Genomic DNA, 27,738 nt, shown 5'->3' with positions numbered 1-27,738 from the left:
GATGTGGCGGAGGAAAAGGTGGGGGGTGGTGCCAGTGTAGTTGCGGAAGATGAACTGTTCCACATATCCTATGAAGAGACAGGCATAGCTGGGGCCCATGCGGGTGTCCTACGAAGAGACAGGCATAGCTGGGACCCATGTGGGTGTCCTACGAAGAGACAGGCATAGCTGGGGCCCATGCGGGTGTCCTACGAAGAGACAGGCATAGCTGGGGCCCATGCGGGTGTCCTACGAAGAGACAGGCATAGCTGGGACCCATGTGGGTGTCCTACGAAGAGACAGGCATAGCTGGGGCCCATGCAGGTGTCCTACGAAGAGACAGGCATAGCTGGGGCCCATGTGTCAAGTATTTCTTGGATTGTTAGGGGAATATTCAGGACCAATACCTGTTCCAGGGTTAGGTCTGGAAAGGTCAAGTTTTTTAAAAATGACTGCATCCTCCTAGCTCTATCTTCACAATCCTGTGATTTATATAAATCAGAATAAAATGTTCTGAAGATTGTGTTAATCCTTTTGTGATCATGAGTCAGAGAACCCACACTTTCCTTGATAGATGTGATAGTTTGAGGGGCGTTTTTTTACTTTGCGAGAAATGCTAAGAATCTACCAGGTTTATCGCCAAATTCATATAACCTTAGTTTTGCAAATAATATTTCCCTCTTAGCCGTTTGGGTAAGCGTGGTATTTAGAGCTGTCCTAAGGGCCGTAATCCTCTGTAATTTGATTACAGAAGGTCTGTCAGCGTATGCTGTTTCAGCTGCTTTTAAGCGAGCTTCAAGCAGACGCTGTTGTTCTCCCTTTAATTTTTTCTGCGTCGCCGAGTATGAAATGATCAAACCCCGTGTGTAAGCTTTGATGGTCTCCCACATCATTGATGGGTTGCTAGCCGTACCTGAATTAATTTCCAAAAAAGTTTTAAATTCTTGAGAGAAGTACTTTACAAATTTACTATCTTTCATCAGGAAGGAATCCATACGCTAATGCCAGAGGGATGTCTCATTGTTCCTCGCCTTGATTTCCATATATACAGCAGCATGATCAGAAATTATTATACTACCTATTTTACAGGATGATATGGAATTTTTAAAAAATCGAAGGGGCAAAAAACATATCAATTGTGGTGTGTCATTCATGTGGATTGGAGTAAAAAGAAAAATCTCTGCCCTGTGGGTGAAGGCATCTCCACACATCTACTGGTCCTAATTCTTTGTTCAAATCCACCAATTGTCTGGATCTAGGGGATACTCCTGCAGTACCCTTGGGAATCTTATTTATTCCCAGGTCCATAATATAATTAAAGTCTCCCCCTATAATTGTATGACAAACACTGAGAACCATTAATTTGGAGATGGCTTCATTATAAATTTAAAAGGATGTGCTGGGGGACAATACAGATTTAAAGATCCCATATTCCTCTCCATTTATAAGGGCTTTAATTAGAATATATCATCCAGATTCGTCTTTTATCTGATTTAGGATTTTGAAAGGGAGATTCTTCCGAGTAAGGGAGTAAGGATGACAACTCCCCTACTTTTTGAACTGAAGGAAGAAGAGAAGGCCTAGTCAAATCCACCCTGTCGTAATTTCAAGTGTTCTTTATCCAATAAGTGTGTCTCCTGTAGGAGAGTTACATCAACCCTTTCTTTCTTGACGTTTGCTAATATTTTCTTCCTTTTGACTGGTGAATTACTCCCCTTGACATTTCAGGTGCACCATTAAATTGACTGATTAACCATAATCGTCCGGGCAAGCCCGAGACCCCTCGGGAGAAGAAACCCCATCCAAAACATCCCGAGCATAGAACATATAAAATTCACAAAAATAGAGGCTCTTTAATACACTTACATCAATATAATAAAAAAAATTTCTAAACAGAAAAATTATAAAACATATTTAAACGGATATTTTCCCTGATTAAAACGTGTTGGCTGTAATGCAACTACAATGGCAACACTTTAAACACTATTTCTAAAGTGCGATTTTTCTCTAAGAAGGAGTTGCACAAGAATGCAACCATCATGTTACAGATGAACTATCTATCATAACCCATCTCCGAGGAATCTAGAGTCTCTTCACCTGTCTTGTTTGTGATAACTGATGTCATATTCTCTGGTTTGGGTTCTTTGCTGTTACCAATCCTTCTTTCTAAATATTTTCTAATCATCCAGTACCTCACATGTGGAGCAGATAAGAATTGTGTCCTCCTTTCTAAACTGAGTTTAAAGGTAGCTCTAGTTATCAGTAGTAGAACACAATGTAGTGAGGTCAGCTCACTAGACATCATAGAATGCAGATTGGGGCTGTTAATCATTGTTTTACCAGGGAGCCCTGATAACATGAAAAGATTGATCACTGATGAGCCTTAACAGAAGAGGCATTTGTCTAAACGACAATGTAGGTTGATATAGGAACAGGTTACAGAAACCATAACTCCTAAAGGCTATTAGGAGTAGTGAGAAACACATCTGCTTCATTGAGGAACTCATGCAAATCCCCCAACTTTCTGCACTCAAATACTGTGCTGTCATCAGGATGGGTGGAGCTGGAATTGAATCTAGGTCCCTGGTGCTCTGAGGCAGCAGTGCGAACCACTGACCCACCATGTCACCACAGTGCTAGTCATTCCTGGTCAACTAGTCCATTACCTTAGCTGGAGGACCTTTAATCTGAATTCTCTTTACAGAGAGGTCCTTCTGTCCTAACTCAGGTCATTTCCACTTAGAATCCCCTGGGGAACCTATAATCTCATGAAAGCCCACCATGGAAGGCAATTGCTCTGTTGAAACAAATACTTTCTTTCTTGGAGCATCCTGGATTTCTCGATCAGATAATATCTTTCTGACTGGAACTGGTAGTCCTTTTTCCTTTTTAACCATTTCCTGAAATCTGTGGACATTGGTCTGACTTTCATGGAGTCACATGTGGCTTATCTCCATTTTCTTCAAACAAATATTTACTCTCAATCTGTGGATACAGTTCTGTTGAAGCATGCAAGTGCCCTACTTGAGGCGGTACAGTGGCCTCATAGCAGCAGGGACCTGGGTTCGATTCTACCCTCAGGTGACTGTTGAGTATTATGCGTGGGTTTCTTCTGTTTGCTCTGGTTTCCTCCCACAGTCCAAAGATGTGTAGATTAGGTGGAATGACTGTGCTAAAATACCTTGTAATGTGCAGGTTAGGAGGGGTTAGCCGTGGGAAAATGCATGGCTATGGGGGACTTGGTGGGATGCTCTTTAGAGGGTCAGTGTGGACTCGATGGGCCAAATGGCTTGCTTCCACACTGTAGGAATTCTGCACTTCAATTTACCAAGCAGGTTGGATGTCATCAGCCACCCTGTGTGCGCATTCTGGAGGTAAACTAGACTATTTCATATCCTCAATCTTGTTATTAGAAGATTGCTGCACATGCAGCATTATCTTTGTACCTGGCATCGATTTTTCTGCTTCAGAAGGCACATGAATGAACATTTCCACCAAGCATTCCTTCTTGGTAACAGAATCACAAACTCACAGAAAAATGTCATGACACAGAACGAGGCTATGTCGTCCATTTGCATCTGCACTGACTCTCCACATGTCTTAGTCCCATTCTCTGGTCTTTCCCACATATCCTTGTACATTCTTTCTATTTGTAGCAAACTTTGTTTTAACCAGCAACTTATGAACAGGCACTCTCTATAAACTGGCAAACGTTTTATAATTCAAGTACTGGAATTTTACTGTATAATTATGATCGCCGTGACTTCAGTAAGGCGTTCGACAAGATTCCCCGTGGGAGACTGATTAGCAAGGTTAGATCTCATAGAAAACAGGGAGAACTAGGCATTTGGATACAGAACTGGCTCAGAGGTAGAAGACAGAGGGTGGTGATGGAGGGTTGATTTTCAGACTGGAGGCTTGTGACGAATGGAGTGCCACAAGGATCGGTGCTGGGTCCTCTACTTTTTGTCATTTATATAAATGATTTAGATGCGAGCATAAGACGAAAATTTAGTAAGTTTGCAGATGACACCAAAATTGGAGATGTAGTGGACAGCGAAGTGGTTTACCTCAGATTAAAACAAGATCTGGACCAAATGAGCCAATGGGCTGAGAAGTAGCAGATGGAATTTAATTCAGATAAATGCGAGGTGCTGCATTTTGGGAAAGCAAATCTTCGCTAGACTTATACACTTAATGCTAAAGTCCTAGGGAGTGTTGCTGAACAAAGAGACCTTGGAGTGCAGGTTCATAGCTCCTTGAAAGTGGAGTCGCAGGTAGATTGGATAGTGAAGAAGGCATTTGGTATGCTTTCCTTTATTGGTCAGAGTATTGAGCACAGGAGTTGGGAGGTCATGTTGCAGCTGTACAGAACATAGGTTTGGCGACTGTTAGAATATTGCGTGCAATTCTGGTCTTCTTCCTATCAGGAAGATGTTGTGAAACTTGAAAGAGTTCAGAAAAGATTTACAAGGATGTTGCCAGGGTTGGAAGATTTGAGCTACAGGGAGAAGCTGAACAGGCTGGGGCTGTTTTCTCTGGAGCGTTGGAGGCTGAGGGGTGACCTTATAGAGGTTTGCAAAATTATGAGGGGCATGAATAGGGGAAATAGGCAAAGTCTTTTCCCTGGGGTCAGGGAGTCCAGAACTAGAGGGCATAGGTTTAGGGTGAGAGGGGAAACATATAAAAGAGACCTAAGGGGCGACGTTTTCACGCAGAGGGTGGTACGTGTATGGAATGAGCTGCCAGAGGATGTGGTGGAGGCTGGTACAATTGCAACATTTAAGAGGCATTTGGATGGGTATATGAATAGGAAGGTTTTGGAAGGATATGGGCCGGGTGCTGGCAGGTGGGATCAGATTGGTTTGGGATATCTGGTCGGCATGGACGGGTTGGACAGAAGGGTCTGTTTCCATGCTGTACATCTCTATGACTCTATGATGACCGAGTAGTCACTTGAGGGTGTGAGTGAGAAGGCTCTCTGTTGATAAGTTTTTATTTAAGTAATTCACTCTATAAATGAGGTAGAACAGTGATGTGCAGACCTCTGCATTAGGTTTAGATTAGTTAGTTTTCACATTGATTATGTGTACCTCTTGATTCAATCAAAAAACTTGATCAACTGAAACACTCCAGGTCTAGTAGGTGCTGGATAATGAGAAATCAGTTAACTAAGTGTGATCATCTACTGCCCTCTTGAATGCCTCAGTTGTACCTGCTTCCACTTCCATGCTGTGCTTTCCATACTCTGACTACACACTGTGTAAACTAAAATCTCACATCAAATTTGCTTCTTTATATCCGTGCCAGTCTCATTCTTGATACTTTTCTGAGTGGGGAGAACTTCCCCCTATCTACTCAATCCAACCCTCACGGTGTGGAATAGTTCCTTAATGTCAATACTGGTGATCTCAACAGGGTTGAACGATTTGTCTAGGAAGCCCGATGAAATCATCTACCAGTTGGACCCTTGACCTGTTGGTTGAAAACCGTTTATTCCTGGACCAGTTGTTGTCTGGTAGGTAGTTGACATCCTGTAGCTACCTTAAGGATATTGTGGTCAATACATCCATGGAGGCTCAAGGTGAATAGTGTTGATTGTGAATTAGGCAAGCACTTCCTGCTTATACGTTTTGAGCTGCAGTCTATGATAATAACAGTTATTCCCCTTGTGCCATGTTTTCTCATCTCGTTCAGCTGGGACTTCTGATTTCTCAGCCAAGGTAACTGATTTGATACCAGTTCGCACCTGTACTGAGCTTAAAAGTAACTTGCCATTGACATAAATGGATTCTGTGAAATCTGAATTCCTGGATCAACAAGCTCTCCTAGGAATACCTCTTCCAATGGAGGTATATCACTTAATACAGATTTCTTCTAAAGGAGGTGGTGCAACCACACTGACCTTGTTCCATGTTTCAGCATTTGGCTGTTTGCTATAATGTCTTGCTTCTGCACACCTTTTGGAAGTGGCCTGCAGTTTGACAAATTTAGTATTCTTGATCACAGTAGGGTAATGTCTATGCTTGTGAGGCCTTGTTGTTCCAAAGTGCTGACAGTCTTAGCATCTGCTGTTTGGCTTTTCTCTGGGTTGGATTCTCACATGTCTCTTCACAGAGTACAGAAATCTACAGCACAGAAAGACCCTTCAGCCCATCACCGCTGTTACATGTTTTATAAAGTAGATAGTCTCTGCGGTTGTCTTGCTGTTCACCTCTCAGGATTTGTCGATAGTCTTTCTGGTTTTGCTTGTAGTATACTTTACATAACTTTCTTTGATGTCAAATCTTCCTTCATTTAAGAAAGAATTAAAGAAATCTGACAAAGAAACATCAGTAGTAATTCTGTCTCTTCTGAATTCCGATTTCAACACACTGGAGCTGTAGATTTTCATCAATCTGTAGAGATCACTGTTGAAATTGTCCTCTGGAAATTGAACTCTGCTATTAAAATTCTTGCTGTTCAAGAATTTTGTTCATTCTTAAATTGAAGTCACCATTCAAAGCTATTAGAATGTTGTCAGAAATATGTAGGCTTTTTATTATGGTGAGGATTAATAACAACATTCACAATAGGACCCAATGAATATATTAGTGCATTATCTGTTCTGCTTCATACTTATTACTTAATTTTAAAGCAATTCTACATCCTAGGAATTGTCCTAGAGTTTTAGTGTCATCCAGCGCGGACACTGACCCTTCGGTCTAAACAGTCTGTGCCAAATGGAATCCCAAACTAAACTAGTCCCATCTGCCTGCTCCCGACTCATATCCCTCCAAACCTTCCCTATTCATGTGTCCATAAAATGCCTTTTAAACATTGTAAATTTACCCACATCCACCACTTCCTCAGGAAGTTCATTCCACACTTGAACCACTCTCTGTATAAAACATTTGACTCATGTTTTTTTTAAATCTCTCTCCTCTCACCATAAAAATGTGCCCCCTATTCTTGAAATTCTTCATCTTAGGGAAAAGATGACTACCATCAACTCTATCTATACCTCTCATTATTTTATAAACTATCAGGTCAACTGCCTAAGCGCCAGTGAAAAACGTCCCAGACTATCCAGTCTTTCCTTATAACTCACACCTTCCATCCATGGCAACATCCTGCGAAATCTCTTCTGAACCTCTCCAGCTTGATAATATCCTTCCTGTAATTGTGTGAGCAGAACTGGACACAGTAATACAGAAGAGGTCTCACCAATGTCTTGTACAACTTGAGCTCCTTTTGGTCCATTTCTGGACCTTAATCCTACTTGGCAGTATTAATTCTCTGTTCTTGGATTGAAAATGATAAATTTAGATGTTTACAAAGATAGTGCTGGAGAATGGGACTAGCTGGGCAACTCTTTCAATTATGTATTCTCTGTACTGTAAAATCCTATGATTTTATACTTAATATATTTACTATGGTTATCATTGTACAGCTATTTTAAACCCATAAGCTTCCCTCCATCAAGTTTAGGCAGCATCACTCCTAGAGAAACCATCATTTCTCACACAGTGAGAATAGTCTCTTAGGTGAATTACTGGAAGGCAGTTGGACATAACAGAACTGAACTGATCTCCACCAGCATTCAGAATAGAACTTTCAGTGCTATGTCACTGGTTGCTAGAACAGGAGTATGCAGAGGTGAGTACATTTGGACAGGGGAAGAAAGTATGTGGAGAAGACAAAAAATAACTCTTAATTTTCCTTCTTTTTTTTCCAGAGTGGACAACAGCAGAGTCCTGCACTGCCTCAAAAACCAGTATTACCTCACTCTTTTCATTCTCAGCGTCCTGTTCTGATACTACCAAGCCTTCGGCCTACCTCTCCAACCAGTAACGATCAGCAGGACAGCATAGTGCCCACCCCTATTGCAGTACGGGTTCAGTCTCCAGCATCTTTAGAATATGCCAATATTAAACCCTTAAAACAAACACCTCCGAATAGACCCTTGCCAGCGGATCCACTCCCAAAGACTTCAAAGGTACATATTTAATGCTTACCCTATTTATTATTCATTCATGCACAGGATGAGAGTGTCACTGGCTTGGCCAGCATTTATTGCTCATCCCTAATCACTCAGAGGGACAGTTAAGAGTCAATCACATGCCGTGGGTGTGAAGTCACATGTAGGCCACACCAGGTAGGTATGGCAGTTTCTTTCCCTCCAAGACATTAGTGAACTTAGAGTCATAGAGATATACAGCATGGAAACAGACCCTTCGGTCCAACCCATCCACGCCAACCAGATATCCCAACCCAATCTAGTCCCACCTGCCAGCACCCAGCCCATATCCCTTCAAACCCTTCCTATTCATATACCCATCCAAATGCCTTTTAAATTTTGCAATTATACCAGTTTCCACCACTTCCTCTGGCAGCTCACATACCACCTTCTGTGTGAAAAAGTTGCCCCTTAAGTCTCTTTTATATCTTTCCCCTCTCAATCTAAACCCATGCCCTCTAGTTCTGGACTCCCTGACCCCAGGGAAGAGACTTTGTTTATCCTATCCAAGCCCCTCATAATTTTGTAAACCTCTATAAGGTCACCCCTCAGCATCCGACGTTCCAGGGAAAACAGCCCCAGCCTGTTCAGCCTCTCCCTTTAGCTCAAATCCTCCAATCCTGGCAACATCCTAGTAAATCTTTTCTGAACCCTTTCAAGTTTCACATCTTTCCAATGGGAAGGAGACCAGAATTGCATGTAATATTCCAACAGTGGCCTAACCAATGACCTATACAGCCACAACATGACCTCCCAACTCCTGTACTCAATACTCTGACCAATAAATGAAAGCATACCAAATGCCTTCTTCACTATCCTATCTACCTGTGACTCCACTTTCAAGGAGCTATGAACCTGCACTCCAAGGTCTCTTTGTTCAGCAACACTCCCTAGGACATTAGCATTAAGTGTATAAGTCCTGTGAAGATTTGCTTTCCCAAAATGCAGCACCTCGCATTTATCTGAATTAAACTCCATCTGCCACTTCTCAGCCCATTGGCCCATCTGATCAAGATCCTGTTGTAATCTGAGGTAACCTTCTTCACTGTCCATGGGATTTCCCGACAATCAACAATAGATTCATGGTCATTCATTAATCTCATAATTCCAAATTTTTATTGAATTCAAATTGCACTATCTGCCGTGTTGGGCTTTGAACCCAGGTGTCCAGAATATCATCTGGGCCTCTAGATCAGTAGTCCCTGATAATACCACTAGGTCATTGCCTAACCCTGATAAGATGTGAAACGACATGTGTGGAAACTGAGGCTTTCAGTATCTTAGAGAAATCTATGGGTGTCTTTCTGGCAAAACAAGCACAAAGTGGTTGAAACCAGATGCATCTCAACTCTAACCTGAAAGTGGGCCCGGATAACAGCATAAGAAAGCAGCTGATCTTCTCTGGGTGATTATAAAGAACATAAAAATTTAACAGCACATCAGTACTGTTCCTCCCCTAATGCATAATGTGGATGAGCCGCTGTTGGACTGGGGTGGACAAAGTTAAGAATCACACAACATCAGGTTATAGTCCAACAGGTTTATTTGGAAGCAGTAGCTTTTGGAGCACTGTTCCTTGATTAGATAGCTAGCGGAGCAGAATCATAGGATACAGAATCTATAGCAAAAGAAGGTAGTGTCATATAACTATATTGAACAAACCCAGATTGCTGTTGTCTTTGATCTTTTAGAATGGGTTGCAGGTTTCGATTCATTAATATATAAATACAAGAAGTTCTTTCAATTATTTACATATTCATGAACCAACTGTTGTGTGGTACAGCCAAAAATTCCCACTTTTTTTTCCACCCTGCTTGATTTTCCTGAGGCCGGATATAGGTTAGGGAAGATGTCAGATGTTGATTCTTTACACAGAGTTAAAAATCACACAACACCTGTCCAACACCGGCATCTCCAAATCATCTTTGCACAGGGAGTGGTGGGTGTGTGAAACGCACTGCCAGCATTGGTAGTAGAGTGAGATACATTAGGGAGAAAGTGAGGACTGCAGATGCTGGAGATCAGAGTCAAAATGTGTGGTGCTGGAAAAGCACAGCAGGTCAGGCAGCATCCGAGGAGCAGGCAAGTCGACGTTTTGAGCATAAGCTCTTCATCAGGAATGTGGAATGATGGAACATGAAATTCCTGATGAAAAGCTTATGCTCAAAACGTCGACTCTCCTGCTCCTTGGACGCTGCCTGACCGGCTGTGCTTTTATTCGACTCTTGGATAGGCACATGGATGATAGTAAAATGAACAGTACATAGGTTAGTCTGATCTTAGAGTAGGATAAAAGGTCAGCACAACGTCGTGGGCTGAAGGGCCTGTACTTTGCTGTATTGTTCTATGTTCTAGGACACATGCCCACTCCTATTAGGAAGCAAATTTACAGAGTGACAATTTCATCCAGACCCCGTCTCTGGACAATTTCAAACTTTTTGCAAGGTGGGGTTTACCAGCTGCCAGTTTTTACACCAGCTGGAGGGAGACAGGTGGACTTTTATGAGGTAAGTAATTCTGAGGGATAAAGTGATTGCTTTAAAGTTTTTAGTTTAGCCAACTGCAGAGATTAACAGTTCAGCTCACATTGTTTGTTGAGAGATTAATGGGCCATTGGATGCAATCCAGCTTTTTAATATATTTATCAACACTTGTTAACTACTTAATAGACACATTAAAAAAACTGGATTGCTTCCAAGACTCTATAAACCCTTCAAATAAACAATTGGACTCTTGACAATATTTATGTCGCTGCTTTGCAGAGTCATACTGTTTATCTGGGGGATGTATGGGCTTCTGTGAGGTGGCACAGTGGCTCAGTGGTTAGTGTTGCTGCCTCACAGTGCTAGGGACCCAGGTTCAATTCCAGCCTTGGGTGATTGTCTGTGTGGAGTTTGCACATTCTCCCTGTGTCTGTGTGGGTTCCCTCTGGTGCTCTGGTTTCCTCCCACAGTCCAAAAGTGTGCAGGTTAAGTGAATTGGCCTTGCTAAATTGTTCAGGGATGTGTAGGTTAAATGTACAAGTCAGGAGTAAATATAGGGCTGAGGAATGTGTCTGGCTGGGTTACTCTCCAGAGATTCAGCGTGGACTTGTTGGACCAAAGGGCATGTTTCCACACTGTAGGGATTCTAATTCTAAAATGGTATCATTTATAGGGTGGCACGATAGCTCAGTGGTTTTCACTGTTGCATCACAGTGCCAGGGACCTGGGTTTGATTCTAGCCTCAGGCAATTGACACGGGGAGTTTGCACATTCTCCCCGTGTCTGAGTGGATTTCCTCCCACAATCCAAAGATGTGCAGGTTAGGTGAATTGGCCATGCTAAATTGCCTGTAGCATTCAGGGATGTTAGGTTAAAGGTAGATGTTGGGGAATGGGTCTGGATGAGATACTCTTCAGAGGGTTGGTGTGGACTTGTAGGGCCGAAGGACCTGTTTCCACGCTGTAGAGATTCTATGAAATTTGTACATTTAGGTTTTAACTTCTTTTTGAGATCTTTCTGAGATTTTGTATGACAGGAATGGACAAGAGTGAAGGTAATCCTTTTAACTTGCTTGCTCCGGAGTCAGTCTGGCTCCCATTTGTATCTCCATTCCTACTACAGGTGTGCCAGTTTGGATGGCATACCTGTGGACCTCTCCAGGCCGCTGCCAACCATCGATCCGTGTTCCCTGGTAAACCAGAGATAGAAGCAGGAATGTGACTTGGATTCCATCCCAACTCATAATTCCTGCTTTGCATGGAACTTTGAATCCCTCATTCTATACTGATCTGTATAAACTTCAGAAAAATATTCCGAATGCAAAAAGCATGTTACTTTCTTTAATTAGCAGGTAGGAAGAAATAAATTAAGCACATTGCTGTGCTCCTTTGTCTGATTTGGGCAGCGGGTTGGCGCTGCTGTCTCACAACGTCAGGGACCCCAGTACGATTCCACCCTCAGGAATGTGTGGAGTTTGCACTTTCTTCCTGTGTCTGTGTGGGTTTCCTCTGGGTGCTCCAGCTTCCTCCCACAGTCCAAAGATGTGCAAGTTTTTAAAATTAGCCATTCTAAATTGCCCATGGTCTCCAGGGATGTGCTGGCTAGGTGGATAAGCCATTGGAAATGCAGTGTTACAGGGATAAAGTAGGTTGGTCTGGGTGGGATGCTCTTTGGAGGGTCACTGTGGACTTGATGGGTTGAATGGCCTGCTTCCACACTGTAGGGATTCTCTAGTTCATCACATTCCATCAGCTTCTCCAGAATCTATAGTTCAGGAATGCCTCTGATTTTATGGGTAAAGGTTTGAGATTCAACCATTAGCCTGAAAAATCTCAGTTCACTCAGGGAAGGCTGTAGCATAGTGGTAGTGTCACTGGTCGAATAACTGGAGCTGCAGACTAATGTTCTGGGAATATGGGTTTGAATCTCGTCTTGACAAACAATGAAATTCGAATTCAATGAAAGCTGGGATTAAAATCAGCCATGTAGCCATTAATGATTATTGTCAAAAAACATCTAATTCACCAAAGTCTTTGAGGGAAGGAAATCATCTGTTCTTACCTGATCTGGCTTACATTTGACTCCAGGTCTAGAGCAATGTGGCTGACTCTTAAAATGCCCTCTGGCAATTGAGGATGGGCAATCAATAAATGAGCCAGTGATGGCCACATTCACTAAAGTAAACTTTTAAAATTCACTTCGCAGTTTCAATGTACTCTGAACCACCTGCTGATCATTTTCTTCAGTGAAATTACAGAGAAACTCTAGTGAAAAGGGGTAAGAACAGTGGTTAGCACTGCTGCCTCACGGAGCCCAGGTTCAATTCCAGCCTTGGGTGACTGTCTGTGTGGAGTTTACACATTCTCCCCGTGTCTGCATGTATTTCTTCCGGATCCTCTGGTTTCCTCCCACAGTCAAAGGATCTGCAGGTTAAGGTGTATTGGCCATTTTAAATTGCTCCATAGTGTGCAGGTTAGGTGGGTTAGCCGTGAAAAATATAGGGCTACAGGGATAGGATTGGGTTTGGGTCCAGATGGAATGGTCTTCGGAAGGTCGGTGCAGACTCGATGGGCCGAATGACTTCTATCTGTACTTGTAGGGACTCTATGAAAATCTTCCTTCCAACTAAACATGTGTTCAGACATTGGTTTGATTAAAAGATCGTTCATGCTAAAGTTGCTGATGATTATCCCTCCTTATTTGTTTGTCATTGTTACGTTTTTTTACTCTCTTCTCAGCTGATCCAGCTTTAAAACTAAAAGTACTGTGTGCATTATCAGGGACCAGATGTTCAAAGTAACAAAAAAGTGTTTTTTTTTCCTTTGGTGAAAGGTTTTGCAGAGAGTGGCAGTGTTAAACAGTAGCCCTAACCTCCAGATCAATAATAGAACTGTTCAAGAGAAACTACAGGACAACATGGCTCATTTTGAACCCAAACCATACAAGTAAGTAAGGCCAAATAACTTCTTACTTTATATGAAACAAAGTCAGAGTTGGAGGGCCCAGGGTCAGGAAGGGAATTTAATAAGGAGACATGGTGGTGGAGCAGAGTCCTGTCACTTTCCCTCCCACCGCCTGATTTAAGTTCTGGGCAGGTAGCCCAAATTCGATGTTTCTGCCCTCCTGCCAATTATAGAGTCATACAGCATGGAAACAGACCCTTTGGTCCAACTAGTCCATGCCAACCATAATACCAAACTAAACTAGTCTCACTTGCCTGCGCTTGGTCCATATCCTTCCAAACATTTCTTATTCATGTACTTCCCTAAATGTCTTTTAAATGTTGTAACTGTACCCACATCCACCACTTCCCTCAGGAAGTTCATTCCATAGACGAACCACACGAAGAAAAATAATGGCCCCTCATGTCTTTTTATAATCTTTCTCCTCTCACCTTAAAAATATGTCTCTTGAAACCCCATCATAGGGAAAAGACATCTGCCATTAACTTTATGAATGCTCCTCGCGGTTTTATAAACCTGTGTAAGATCACATCTCAACCTCCTAATTCCAGTGAGAAAAGTCCCAGTCTATCCAGCCCTTCCCTATAAGTCAAACCCTCCACTCCCAGCAACATCCTGGTAAGTTTCTTCTGAAGCCTCTCCAGTTTAACAATATCCTTCCTATAGGCCTCACCAATGTCCTGCACAACCTCAACATAACGCTACAAGTACTCTACTCAAAGACCTGAGCAATGAAGGCAAGTGTGCTAAATGCCTTAATTAATTAATTAAGGCATTTGCATGATTAATGAATGACGACTTCAAATCCTCTTCCAGTCTGGACTGTAATTATTCCAGCTCCAGGGGAATAGGGAATATAGCTGGCCTACCCAACCAGTTAACCAGTTGTTGAGTGGGCAGGTTGCCAGTTGTGGGTTGGGTGTGATTTCTCAACCTGCTCTAATCAAGAAGCTCAACATAGAATTGGGGTGGTAACCCCTGCCCTTCCGAACCTCCCCCCGGCCCCCTCTCCTCACAACACCCATCCCGCAAGATACCCCCTCCCCCAAAATCAGCTCTTACTTTTCTGTGAATGTTCCACCATCCCTGAAGATCCTAATCTCAAATCCCAACTCCAGTGGAAAGTCCTGCTGGAAACCACCAGCTGCTTGATGGCTGGAAGATCTGTTGGCTGCTCCCATCTTGACAATCCCGGCGCTTCTGTTCTCCAGTTCATCCATAGGAAGGTATAGTCCATAGTGTTTTACCATGCAATTCTGAATGAGATACAACTCTATTGTGAATTCAGCTATAAGTGCTGCAACTGAGGATATCTTCTTAGCACGAACAAAATTGCCTCTCATGATGAATCAATCTAGATTTTAAGGTTGAATAAAAAACATTCACACCATCAACACATCTCTTTACATAATGAATTACTTCTGACATATTATCATATCGACACTTATTCTGGTGCAGCAAATGCCAGCAAAAAAGAGCAGGAAGGACGAATGAACTGTTATTATTGGAACTAGTCACAGGGAGAATGTTGTCTAAGACCATCATGACAGCTCCCTATATAATTTCCAAATATACTCCATGCATTTTGATAGCTGTCTAAATGAGAAGACAGGATTTGAATTTAATATTTCATTTGAAGGGTCATACTCTGGCAGCACAATGGCATTTCAGATTAATATGTGCCATAAAAACATCCACAACATCTTCTTTGGAAGAGTTAATGACTTCCCATGTCAATGGTTACGTTTTCTGTGTCATAGTAAGTTTTTAGATGACACCAACGGTGTTGTGGACAGTGAAGAAAGTTATTTCAGAGTACAACGGGATCTTGATCAGCTGGGCCAAGGAGTGGCAAATGGAGTTTAAATTAGATAAATATGAGATACTGCATTTTGGAAAGGCAAATCAGAGCAGGAATTATGCACTTAAGGGTAGTTCCTGGGGAGTGTTGCTGAACAAAGAGACCTTGGAGTGCAGCTTCATAGTTCCTTGAAAGTAGAGTCGCAGGTAGATAAGTAGTGAAGAAGGCATTTGTTATGCTTGACTTTATTGGTCAGAGTATTGACTACAGGAGTTGGGAGGTCATGTTGCAGCTGTACACAACATTGGTTAGGTCACTTTTGGAATATTGTGTGCAATTCTGATCTGCTATAGGAAGGATGTTTGTGAAATTTGAAAGGGTTCAGAAAAGATTTACAAGAATGTTGTCAGGGTTGGAGGGTTTGAGCTACAGGGAGAGGCTGAACAGGTTGTGGCTTTTTTCCCTGGAGTGTCAGAAACTGAGGGATGACCTAATAGAGATTTATAAAATCATGAGGGGCATGGATAGAATAAACACATCAGATTTTTTTCCCTGGGGTGGGGGAGTCTTAACTAGAGGACATAGGTTTAGAATGAGAAGGGGGACATTTTAAAAGGGGCAACTTTTTAACACACAGAGTGGTGCATATATGGAATGAGCTGCCAGAGGAAGTGGTGAAGGCTGGTACAATTACAACATATAAAGGCATTTGGATGGATATATGAATAGCAGAGGTTTAGAGGGATATGGGCCAAGTGCTGGCAAATGGGGCTAGCCTTGTTGAGGATATCTGGACGGAATGGACAGGTTGAACAGAAAGATCTGTTTCCATGATGTATGTCTCTATGACCCTGGGCAGCTGATTCAGTGCTGACAAAAATTGCCCCTTGTTATTCTGGTTCTCTCTTTTACTCTGTGATTGTATACGTGCATGTCTTTGTGAATGAGAGAGGAAGAAATGAAGAGAGAATGTGTGAGAGATGGTGAAGAGGAGGAGAAGCAGAGAAAGATAATTTAGCAGAGTGGGGAGTTGAAAAAAAACAGGGAATAAAGAAAGTAATATTAATGAGGGTAAAAACCAATGAGGCGAAAGCAAGAGTGGAGAAATTCGGTTTGGAGTGGGTTTGGAGGGTAGCCTGCAAATCCATCTTTTTTGTTACAGTGTTCCAATAAAGACGAGCAAATAATTGTACACATTTACTCTGCAAACCATTTCAGCACTATACCTCAGCTAAGACACACCTCAGCACTGTACCTCAGCTAGGACGTACCTCAGCACTGTACTTCAGCTATGACGTACCTCAGCACTGTACCTCAGCTAGGACGTACCTCAGCACTGTACCTCAGCTAGGACATACCTCAGCACTGTACTTCAGCTAGGATGTACCTCAGCACTGTACCTCAGCTAGGACGTACCTCAGCACTGTACTTCAGCTAGGACATACCTCAGCATTCTACCTCAGCTAGGACGTACCTCAGCACGGTACTTCAGCTAGGACGTACCTCAGTACTGTACCTCAACTAGAATGTACCTCAGCACTGTACTTCAGCTAGGACGTACCTCAGCACTGTACCTCAGCTAGGACATACCTCAGCTAGGACGTACTTCAGCACTGTACCTCAGCGAGGACATACCTCAGCACTGTACCTCAGCTAGGACATACCTCAGCACTATACCTCAGCTAGGACGTACCTCAGCACTGTACCTCAGCTAGGATGTACCTCAGCACTATACCTCAGCTAGGACAAACCTCAGCTAGGATGTAACTCAGCACTATACCTCAGCTAGGACGTACCTCAGCACTGTACCTCAGCTAGGATGTACCTCAGCACTATACCTCAGCTAGGACATACCTCAGCTAGGATGTAACTCAGTACTGTACATCAGCTAGGACGTACCTCAGCACTGTACCTCAGCTAGATCATACCTCAGCACTGTACCTCAGCTAGGACGTACCTCAGCACTATACCTCAGCTAGGACATACCTCAGCACTGTACCTCAGCTAGGATGTACCTCAGCACTGTACCTCAGCTAGGACATACCTCAGCACTGTACCTCAGCTAGGACATACCTCAGCACTGTACCTCATTTGGACGTACCTCAGCTAGGACATACCTCAGCACTGTACTTCAGCTAGGACATACCTCAGCACTGTACCTCATCTAGGACATACCTCAGCATTGTACTTCAGCTAGGACATACCTCAGCACTGTACCTCAGCTAGGACATACCTCAGCATTGTACTACAGCTAGGACATACCTCAGCACTGTACCTCAGCTAGGACGTACCTCAACACTGTACCTCAGCTAAGACACACCTCAGCACTGTACATCAGCTAGAACATACCTCAGCACTGTACCTCAGCTAGGACGTAGCTCAGCACTGTACCTCAGCTAGGACATACCTCAGTACTGTACTTCAGCTAGGACGTACCTCAGCACTGTACTTCAGTTAGGATGTACCTTAGCACTGTACCTCAGCTAGGATGTACCTCAGCACTGTACTTCAGCTAGGACATACCTCAGCACTGTAACTCATCTAGGACGTACCTCAGCTAGGACATACCTCAGCACTGTAACTCGGCTAGGACATACCTCAGCACTGTACCTCAGCTAGGACATACCTCAGCACTGTACCTCATTTGGACGTACCTCAGCTAGGACATACCTCAGCACTGTACTTCAGCTAGGACATACCTCAGCACTGTACCTCATCTAGGACATACCTCAGCATTGTACTTCAGCTAGGACATACCTCAGCACTGTACCTCAGCTAGGACATACCTCAGCATTGTACTTCAGCTAGGACATACCTCAGCACTGTACCTCAGCTAAGACATACCTCAGCACTGTACTTCAGCTAGAACATACCTCAGCACTGTACCTCAGCTAGGACGTAGCTCAGCACTGTACCTCAGCTAGGACATACCTCAGCACTGTACCTCAGCTAGGACGTACCTCAGCACTCTACCTCAGCTAGGAATGCTTCAGCACTGTACCTCAGCTAGGACATACCTCAGCACTGTACTTCAGCTAGGAAATACCACAGCACTGTACCTCAGCTAGGACGCACCTCAGTACTGTACTTCAGCTAGAACATACCTCAGTACTGTACTTCAGCTAGGATGTACCTTAGCACTGTACCTCAGCTAGGATGTACCTCAGTACTGTACTTCAGCTAGGACGTACCTCAGCACTGTACTTCAGTTAGGATGTACCTTAGCACTGTACCTCAGCTAGGATGTACCTCAGCACTGTACTTCAGCTAGGACATACCTCAGCACTGTAACTCATCTAGGACGTACCTCAGCTAGGACATACCTCAAGTAAAAAATGAGGTCTGCAGATGCTGGAGATCACAGCTGCAAATGTGTTGCTGGTCAAAGCACAGCAGGTTAGGCAGCATCTCAGGAATAGAGAATTCAGCACTGTAACTCGGCTAGGACATACCTCAGCACTGTAACTCAGCTAGGATGTACCTCAGCACTGTACCTCATCTAGGACGTACCTCAGCATTGTACTTCAGCTAGGACATACCTCAGCACTGTACCTCAGCTAGGACATACCTCAGCACTGTACCTCATCTAGGACATACCTCAGCACTCTACCTCAGCTAGGACATACCTCAGCACTGTACCTCAGCTAGGACATACCGCAGCACTCTACCTCAACTAGGACATACCTCAGCACTGTACTTCAGCTAGGACAGACCTCAGCACTGTACCTCAGCTAGGACGTACCTCAGCACTGTACTTCAGCTAGGACATACCTCAGCACTCTACCTCAGCTAGGACGTACCTCAGCACTGTACTTCAGCTAGGACGTACCTCAGTACTGTACCTCAACTAGAATGTACCTCAGCACTGTACTTCAGCTAGGACGTACCTCAGTACTGTACCTCAGCTAGGACATACCTCAGCTAGGACGTACTTCAGCACTGTACCTCAGCGAGGACATACCTCAGCACTGTACCTCAGCTAGGACATACCTCAGCACTATACCTCAGCTAGGACGTACCTCAGCACTGTACCTCAGCTAGGATGTACCTCAGCACTATACCTCAGCTAGGACATACCTCAGCTAGGATGTAACTCAGCACTGTACCTCAGCTAGGATGTACCTCAGTACTGTACATCAGCTAGGACGTACCTCAGCACTGTACCTCAGCTAGATCATACCTCAGCACTATACCTCAGCTAGGACGTACCTCAGCACTGTACCTCAGCTAGGATGTACCTCAGCACTGTACGCAGCTAGGACATACCTCAGCACTGTACCTCAGCTAGGACATACCTCAGCACTGTACCTCACTTGGACGTACCTCAGCTAGGACATACCTCAGCACTGTACTTCAGCTAGGACATACCTCAGCACTGTACCTCAGCTAGGACATACCTCAGCATTGTACTTCAGCTAGGACATACCTCAGCACTGTACCTCAGCTAGGACATACCTCAGCATTGTACTTCAGCTAGGACATACCTCAGCACTGTACCTCAGCTAGGACGTACCTCAACACTGTACCTCAGCTAAGACATACCTCAGCACTGTACTTCAGCTAGAACATACCTCAGCACTGTACCTCAGCTGGACGTAGCTCAGCACTGTACCTCAGCTAGGACATACCTCAGCACTGTACTTCAGCTAGGACATACCTCAGCACTGTACCTCAGCTAGGACATACCCCAGCACTCTACCTCAGCTAGGACATACCTCAGCACTGTACTGTACTTCAGCTAGGACATACCTCAGCACTGTACCTCAGCAAGGACATACCTCAGCACTGTACTTCAGCTAGGACATACCACAGCACTGTACCTCAGCTAGGACGTATCTCAGGACTGTACTTCAGCTAGGACATACCTCAGTACTGTACTTCAGCTAGGACATACCTCAGTACTGTACTTCAGCTAGGACGTACCTCAGCACTGTACTTCAGTTAGGATGTACCTTAGCACTGTACCTCAGCTAGGATGTACCTCAGCACTGTACTTCAGCTAGGATATACCTCAGCACTGTAACTCATCCAGGACGTACCTCAGCTAGGACATACCTCAGCACTGTAACTCGGCTCGGACATACCTCAGCACTGTAACTCAGTTAGGATGTACCTCAGCACTGTACCTCATCTAGGACATACCTCAGCATTGTACTTCAGCTAGGACATACCTCAGCACTGTACCTCAGCTAGGACATACCTCAGCACTGTACCTCAGCTAGGATGTACCTCAGCACTGTACCTCATCTAGGACATACCTCAGCACTCTACCTCAGCTAGGACATACCTCAGCACTGTACCTCAGCTAGGACATACCGCAGCACTCTACCTCAGCTAGGACATACCTCAGCACTGTATCTCAGCTAGGACGTACCTCAACACTGTACCTCAGCTAGGATGTACCTCAGCACTGTACTTCAGCTAGGACGTACCTCAACACTGTACCTCAGCTAGGACGTACCTCAGCACTGTACCTCAGCTAGGACATACCTCAGCACTGTACTTCAGCTAGGACATACCTCAGCACTGTACCTCAGCTAGGACGTACCTCAGCACTCTACCTCCGCTAGGACGTACTTCAGCACTGTACCTCAGCTAGGACATACCTCAGCACTGTACTTCAGCTAGGACATACCTCAGCACTGTACCTCAGCTAGGATGTACCTCAGCACTGTACTTCAGCTAGGACATACCTCAGCACTGTACCTCAGCTAGGACATACCTCAGCACTGTACCTCATCTAGGACGAACCACACCTAGGACATACCTCAGCACTGTACTTCAGCTAGGACATACCTCAGCACTGTACCTCAGCTAGGACGTACCTCAGCACTGTACTTCAGCTAGGACATACCTCAGCACTGTAACTCAGCCAGGATGTACCTCAGCATTGTACTTCAGCTAGGACATACCTCAGCACTGTACTTCAGCTAGGACATACCTCAGCACTGTACCTCAGCTAGGACGTACCTCAGCACTATACCTCAGCTAGGACGTACCTCAGAACTCTACCTCAGCTAGGAAGTACCTCAGCACAGTACCTCAGCTAGGACATACCTCAGTACTGTACCTCAGCTAGGATGTACCTCAGTACTGTACTTCAGCTAGGATGTACCTCAGCACTGTACCTCAGCTAGGACATACCTCAGCTAGGACATACCTCAACACTGTACCTCAGCTAGGACATACCACAGCACTATACCTCAGCCAGGACACACCTCAGCACTGTACCTCAGCTAGGACGTACCTCAGCACTGTACTTCAGCTATGACCTACCTCAGCACTGTACCTCAGCTAGGACGTACCTCAGCACTGTACTTCAGCTGGGACGTACCTCAGTACTGTACCTCAATTAGAATGTACCGCAGCACTGTACTTCAGCTAGGACGTACCTCAGCACTGTACCTCAGCTATGACATACCTCAGCTAGGACGTACTTCAGCACTGTACCTCAGCGAGGACATACCTCAGCACTGTACCTCAGCTAGGACATACCTCAGCACTGTACCTCAGCTAGGACGCACCTCAGCACTGTACCTCAGCTAGGATGTAACTCAGCACTGTACCTCAGCTAGGATGTACCTCAGTACTGTACTTCAGCTAGGACATACCTCAGCACTGTACCTCAGCTAGGACGTACCTCAGCACTATACCTCAGCTAGGACGTACCTCAGCACTGTACCTTAGCTAGGATGTACCTCAGCACTGTACGCCGCAAGGACATACCTCAGCACTGTACCTCAGCTAGGACATACCTCAGCACTATACCTCATTTGGACTTACCTCAGCTAGGACATACCTCAGCACTGTACTTCAGCTAGGACATACCTCAGCACTGTACCTCAGCTAGGACATACCTCAGCATTGTACTTCAGCTAGGACATACCTCAGCACTGTACCTCAGCTAGGACGTTCCTCAACACTGTACCTCAGCTAAGACATACCTCAGCACTGTACTTCAGCTAGAACATACCTCAGCACTGTACTGTACTTCAGCTAGGACATACCTCAGCACTGTACCTCAGCTAGGATGTACCTTAGCACTGTACCTCAGCTATGACATACCTTAGCATTGTACCTCAGCTTGGACGTACCTCAGCACTCTACCTCAGCTAGGACGTACTTCAGCACTGTAACTCAGCTAGGACATACCTCAGCACTCTACCTCAGCTAGGACGTACCTCAGCACTGTACCTCAGCCAGCATGTACCTCAGCACTGTACTTCAGCTAGGACATACCTCAGCACTGTACCTCAGCTAGGACATACCTCAGCACTGTACCTCATCTAGGACGAACCTCACCTAGGACATACCTCAGCATTGTACTTCAGCTAGGACATACCTCAGCACTGTACCTCATCTAGGACGAACCTCAGCTAGGACATACCTCAGCACTGTACTTCAGCTAGGACATACCTCAGCACTGTACCTCATCTAGGACGTACCACAGCACTGTACCTCAGCTAGGACGTACCTCAGCACTCTACCTCAGCTGGAAAGTACCTCAGCACAGTACCTCAGCTAGGACATACCTCAGCACTGTACCTCAGCTAGGACGTACCTCAGCACTGTACTTCAGCTAGGACATACCTCAGCACTGTACCTCAGCTAGGACATACCTCAGCACTGTACCTCATCTAGGACGAACCACACCTAGGACATACCTCAGCACTGTACTTCAGCTAGGACATACCTCAGCACTGTACCTCAGCTAGGATGTAACTCAGCACTGTACCTCAGCTAGGATGTACCTCAGTACTGTACTTCAACTAGGACGTACCTCAGCACTGTACCTCAGCTAGGATGTACCTCAGCACTGTACGCAGCTAGGACATACCTCAGCACTGTACCTCAGCTGGGACATACCCCAGCACTCTACCTCAGCTAGGACATACCTCAGCACTGTACTGTACTTCAGCTAGGACATACCTCAGCACTGTACCTCAGCTAGGACGAACCTTAGCACTGTACCTCAGCTAGGACATACCTCAGCATTGTACCTCAGCTAGGACGTACCTCAGCACTCTACCTCAGCTAGGACGTACTTCAGCACTGTAACTCAGCTAGGACATACCTCAGCACTCTACCTCAGCTAGGACGTACTTCAGCACTGTAACTCAACCAGCATGTACCTCAGCACTGTACTTCAGCTAGGACATACCTCAGCATTGTACTTCAGCTAGGACATACCTCAGCACTGTACCTCATCTAGGACGTACCTCAGCACTATACCTCAGCTAGGACGTTCCTCAGCACTTTACCTCAGCTGGGAAGTACCTCAGCACAGTACCTCAGCTAGGACATACCTCAGCACTGTACTTCAGCTAGGACATACCTCAGCACTGTACCTCATCTAGGACGTACCTCAGCACTATACCTCAGCTAGGACATACCTCAGCACTCTACCTCAGCTGGAAAGTACCTCAGCACAGTACCTCAGCTAGGACATACCTCAGCACTGTACCTCAGCTAGGACGTACCTCAGCACTGTACTTCAGCTAGGACATACCTCAGCACTGTACCTCAGCTAGGACATACCTCAGCACTGTACCTCATCTAGGACGAACCACACCTAGGACATACCTCAGCACTGTACATCAGCTAGGACATACCTCAGCACTGTACCTCAGCTAGGACGTACCTCAGCACTGTACCTCAGCTAGGATGTAACTCAGCACTGTACCTCAGCTAGGATGTACCTCAGTACTGTACTTCAACTAGGACATACCTCAGCACTGTACCTCAGCTAGGACGTACCTCAGCACTATACCTCAGCTAGGACGTACCTCAGCACTGTACCTCAGCTAGGATGTACCTCAGCACTGTACGCAGCTAGGACATACCTCAGCACTGTACCTCAGCTAGGACATACCCCAGCACTCTACCTCAGCTAGGACATACCTCAGCACTGTACTGTACTTCAGCTAGGACATACCTCAGCACTGTACCTCAGCTAGCACATACCTTAGCACTGTACCTCAGCTAGGACATACCTCAGCATTGTACCTCAGCTAGGACGTACCTCAGCACTGTACCTCAGCTAGGACGTACTTCAGCACTGTAACTCAGCTAGGACATACCTCAGCACTCTACCTCAGCTAGGACGTACTTCAGCACTGTAACTCAACCAGCATGTACCTCAGCACTGTACTTCAGCTAGGACATACCTCAGCACTGTACCTCAGCTAGGACATACCTCAGCACTGTACCTCATCTAGGACGAACCTCACCTAGGACATACCTCAGCATTGTACTTCAGCTAGGACATACCTCAGCACTGTACCTCATCTAGGACGAACCTCAACTAGGACACACCTCAGCACTGTACTTCAGCTAGGACATACCTCAGCACTGTACCTCATCTAGGACGTACCTCAGCACTATACCTCAGCTAGGACGTACCTCAGCACTCTACCTCAGCTGGGAAGTACCTCAGCACAGTACCTCAGCTAGGACATACCTCAGCACTGTACTTCAGCTAGGACGTACCTCAGCACTGTACTTCAGCTAGGATGTACCTCAGCACTGTACCTCAGCTTGGACGTACCTCAGCACTGTACTTCAGCTAGGACGTACCTCAGCACTGTACCTCAGCTAGGACATACCTCAGCACTGTACCCCAGCTAGGACGTACCTCAGTACTGTACCTCAGCTAGGATGTACCTCAGTACTGTACTTCAGCTAGGACGTACCTCAGCACTGTACCTCAGCTAGGACATACCTCAGCACTGTACCTCAGCTCGGACATACCTCAGCACTATACCTCAGCCAGGACACACCTCAGCACTGTACCTCAGCTAGGACGTACGTCAGCACTGTACTTCAGCTATGACCTACCTCAGCACTGTACCTCAGCTAGGATGTACCTCAGCACTGTACTTCAGCTAGGACGTACCTCAGCACTGTACCTCAGCTAGGACATACCTCAGCACTGTACCCCAGCTAGGACGTACCTCAGTACTGTACCTCAGCTAGGATGTACCTCAGTACTGTACTTCAGCTAGGACGTACCTCAGCACTGTACCTCAGCTAGGAAGTACCCCAGCACTGTACCTCAGCTAGGACGTACCTCAGCACTGTACTTCAGCTAGGACATACCTCAGCACTCTACCTCAGCTAGGACGTACCTCAGCACTGTACTTCAGCTGGGACGTACCTCAGTACTGTACCTCAACTAGAATGTACCTCAGCACTGTACTTCAGCTAGGACGTACTTCAGCACTGTACCTCAGCTAGGACATACCTCAGCTAGGACGTACTTCAGCACTGTACCTCAGCTAGGACATACCTCAGCACTGTACCTCAGCTACGACGTACCTCAGCACTGTACCTCAGCTAGGATGTAACTCAGCACTGTACCTCAGCTAGGATGTACCTCAGTACTGTACTTCAGCTAGGACATACCTCAGCAGTGTACCTCAGCTAGGACGTACCTCAGCACTATACCTCAGCTAGGACGTACCTCAGCACTGTACCTCAGCTAGGATGTACCTCAGCACTGTACGCAGCTAGGACATACCTCAGCACTGTACCTCAGCTAGGACATACCTCAGCACTGTACCTCATTTGGACGCACCTCAGCTAGGACATACCTCAGCACTGTACTTCAGGTAGGACATAGCTCAGCACTGTACCTCAGCTAGGACATTCCTCAGCATTGTACTTCAGCTAGGACATACCTCAGCACTGTACCTCAGCTAGGACATACCTCAGCACTGTACCTCAGCTAGGACGTACCTCAACACTGTACCTCAGCTAAGACATGGCTCTGCACTGTACTTCAGCTAGAACATACCTCAGCACTGTACCTCAGCTAGGACGTAGCTCTGCGCTGTACCTCAGATAGGACATACCTCAGCACTGTTCTTCAGCTAGGACATACCTCAGCACTGTACCTCAGCTAGGACATACCTCAGCACTGTACCTCATCTACGACGAACCTCACCTAGGACATACCTCAGCATTGTACTTCAGCTAGGACATACCTCAGCACTGTACCTCATCTAGGACGAACCTCAGCTAGGACATACCTCAGCACTGTACTTCAGCTAGGACATACCTCAGCACTGTACCTCATCTAGGACGTACCTCAGCACTATACCTCAGCTAGGACGTACCTCAGCACTCTACCTCAGCTGGGAAGTACCTCAGCACAGTACCTCAGCTAGGACATACCTCAGCACTGTACTTCAGCTAGGACATACCTCAGCACTGTACCTCATCTAGGACGTACCTCAGCACTATACCTCAGCTAGGACATACCTCAGCACTCTACCTCAGCTGGAAAGTACCTCAGCACAGTACCTCAGCTAGGACATACCTCAGCACTATACCTCAGCCAGGACACACCTCAGCACTGTACCTCAGCTAGGACGTACCTCAGCACTGTACTTCAGCTATGACCTACCTCAGCACTGTACCTCAGCTAGGACGTACCTCAGCACTGTACTTCAGCTGGGACGTACCTCAGTACTGTACCTCAACTAGAATGTACCGCAGCACTATACTTCAGCTAGGACGTACCTCAGCACTGTACCTCAGCTATGACATACCTCAGCTAGGACGTACTTCAGCACTGTACCTCAGCGAGGACATACCTCAGCACTGTACCTCAGCTAGGACATACCTCAGCACTGTACCTCAGCTAGGACGCACCTCAGCACTGTACCTCAGCTAGGATGTAATTCAGCACTGTACCTCAGCTAGGATGTACCTCAGTACTGTACTTCAGCTAGGACATACCTCAGCACTGTACCTCAGCTAGGACGTACCTCAGCACTATACCTCAGCTAGGACGTACCTCAGCACTGTACCTCAGCTAGGATGTACCTCAGCACTGTACGCCGCAAGGACATACCTCAGCACTGTACCTCAGCTAGGACATACCTCAGCACTATACCTCATTTGGACTTACCTCAGCTAGGACATACCTCAGCACTGTACTTCAGCTAGGACATACCTCAGCACTGTACCTCAGCTAGGACATACCTCAGCACTGTACCTCAGCTAGGACGTTCCTCAACACTGTACCTCAGCTAAGACATACCTCAGCACTGTACTTCAGCTAGAACATACCTCAGCACTGTACCTCAGCTAAGACGTAGCTCAGCACTGTACCTCAGCTAGGACATACCTCAGCACTGTACTTCAGCTAGGACATACCTCAGCACTGTACTGTACTTCAGCTAGGACATACCTCAGCACTGTACCTCAGCTAGGATGTACCTTAGCACTGTACCTCAGCTATGACATACCTCAGCATTGTACCTCAGCTTGGACGTACCTCAGCACTCTACCTCAGCTAGGACGTACTTCAGCACTGTAACTCAGCTAGGACATACCTCAGCACTCTACCTCAGCTAGGACGTACCTCAGCACTGTACCTCAGCCAGCATGTACCTCAGCACTGTACTTCAGCTAGGACATACCTCAGCACTGTACCTCAGCTAGGACATACCTCAGCACTGTACCTCATCTAGGACGAACCTCACCTAGGACATACCTCAGCATTGT

General features: G+C 45.6%; 1 protein-coding gene across 1 annotated transcript in view; it reads left to right on the top strand.

Annotated features, from left to right (window-relative positions):
- Positions 1 to 27,738, top strand: part of adam19b (ADAM metallopeptidase domain 19b) — a 248,593-nt gene that overhangs the window by 152,932 nt on the left and 67,923 nt on the right. The window contains exons 21-22 of the mRNA XM_060836711.1: positions 7,697 to 7,957; positions 13,294 to 13,406. Of these exons, the coding sequence (XP_060692694.1) occupies positions 7,697 to 7,957; positions 13,294 to 13,406 (374 nt within the window). The remainder of the gene's footprint in view (positions 1 to 7,696; positions 7,958 to 13,293; positions 13,407 to 27,738) is intronic.

Source organism: Hemiscyllium ocellatum, chromosome 16 (genome assembly GCF_020745735.1).
Source record: "Hemiscyllium ocellatum isolate sHemOce1 chromosome 16, sHemOce1.pat.X.cur, whole genome shotgun sequence".
NCBI lineage: Eukaryota > Metazoa > Chordata > Chondrichthyes > Orectolobiformes > Hemiscylliidae > Hemiscyllium > Hemiscyllium ocellatum.
The sequence above is the reverse complement of the archived record's forward strand: the minus strand, read 5'-3'. Positions and strand labels throughout refer to the sequence as shown.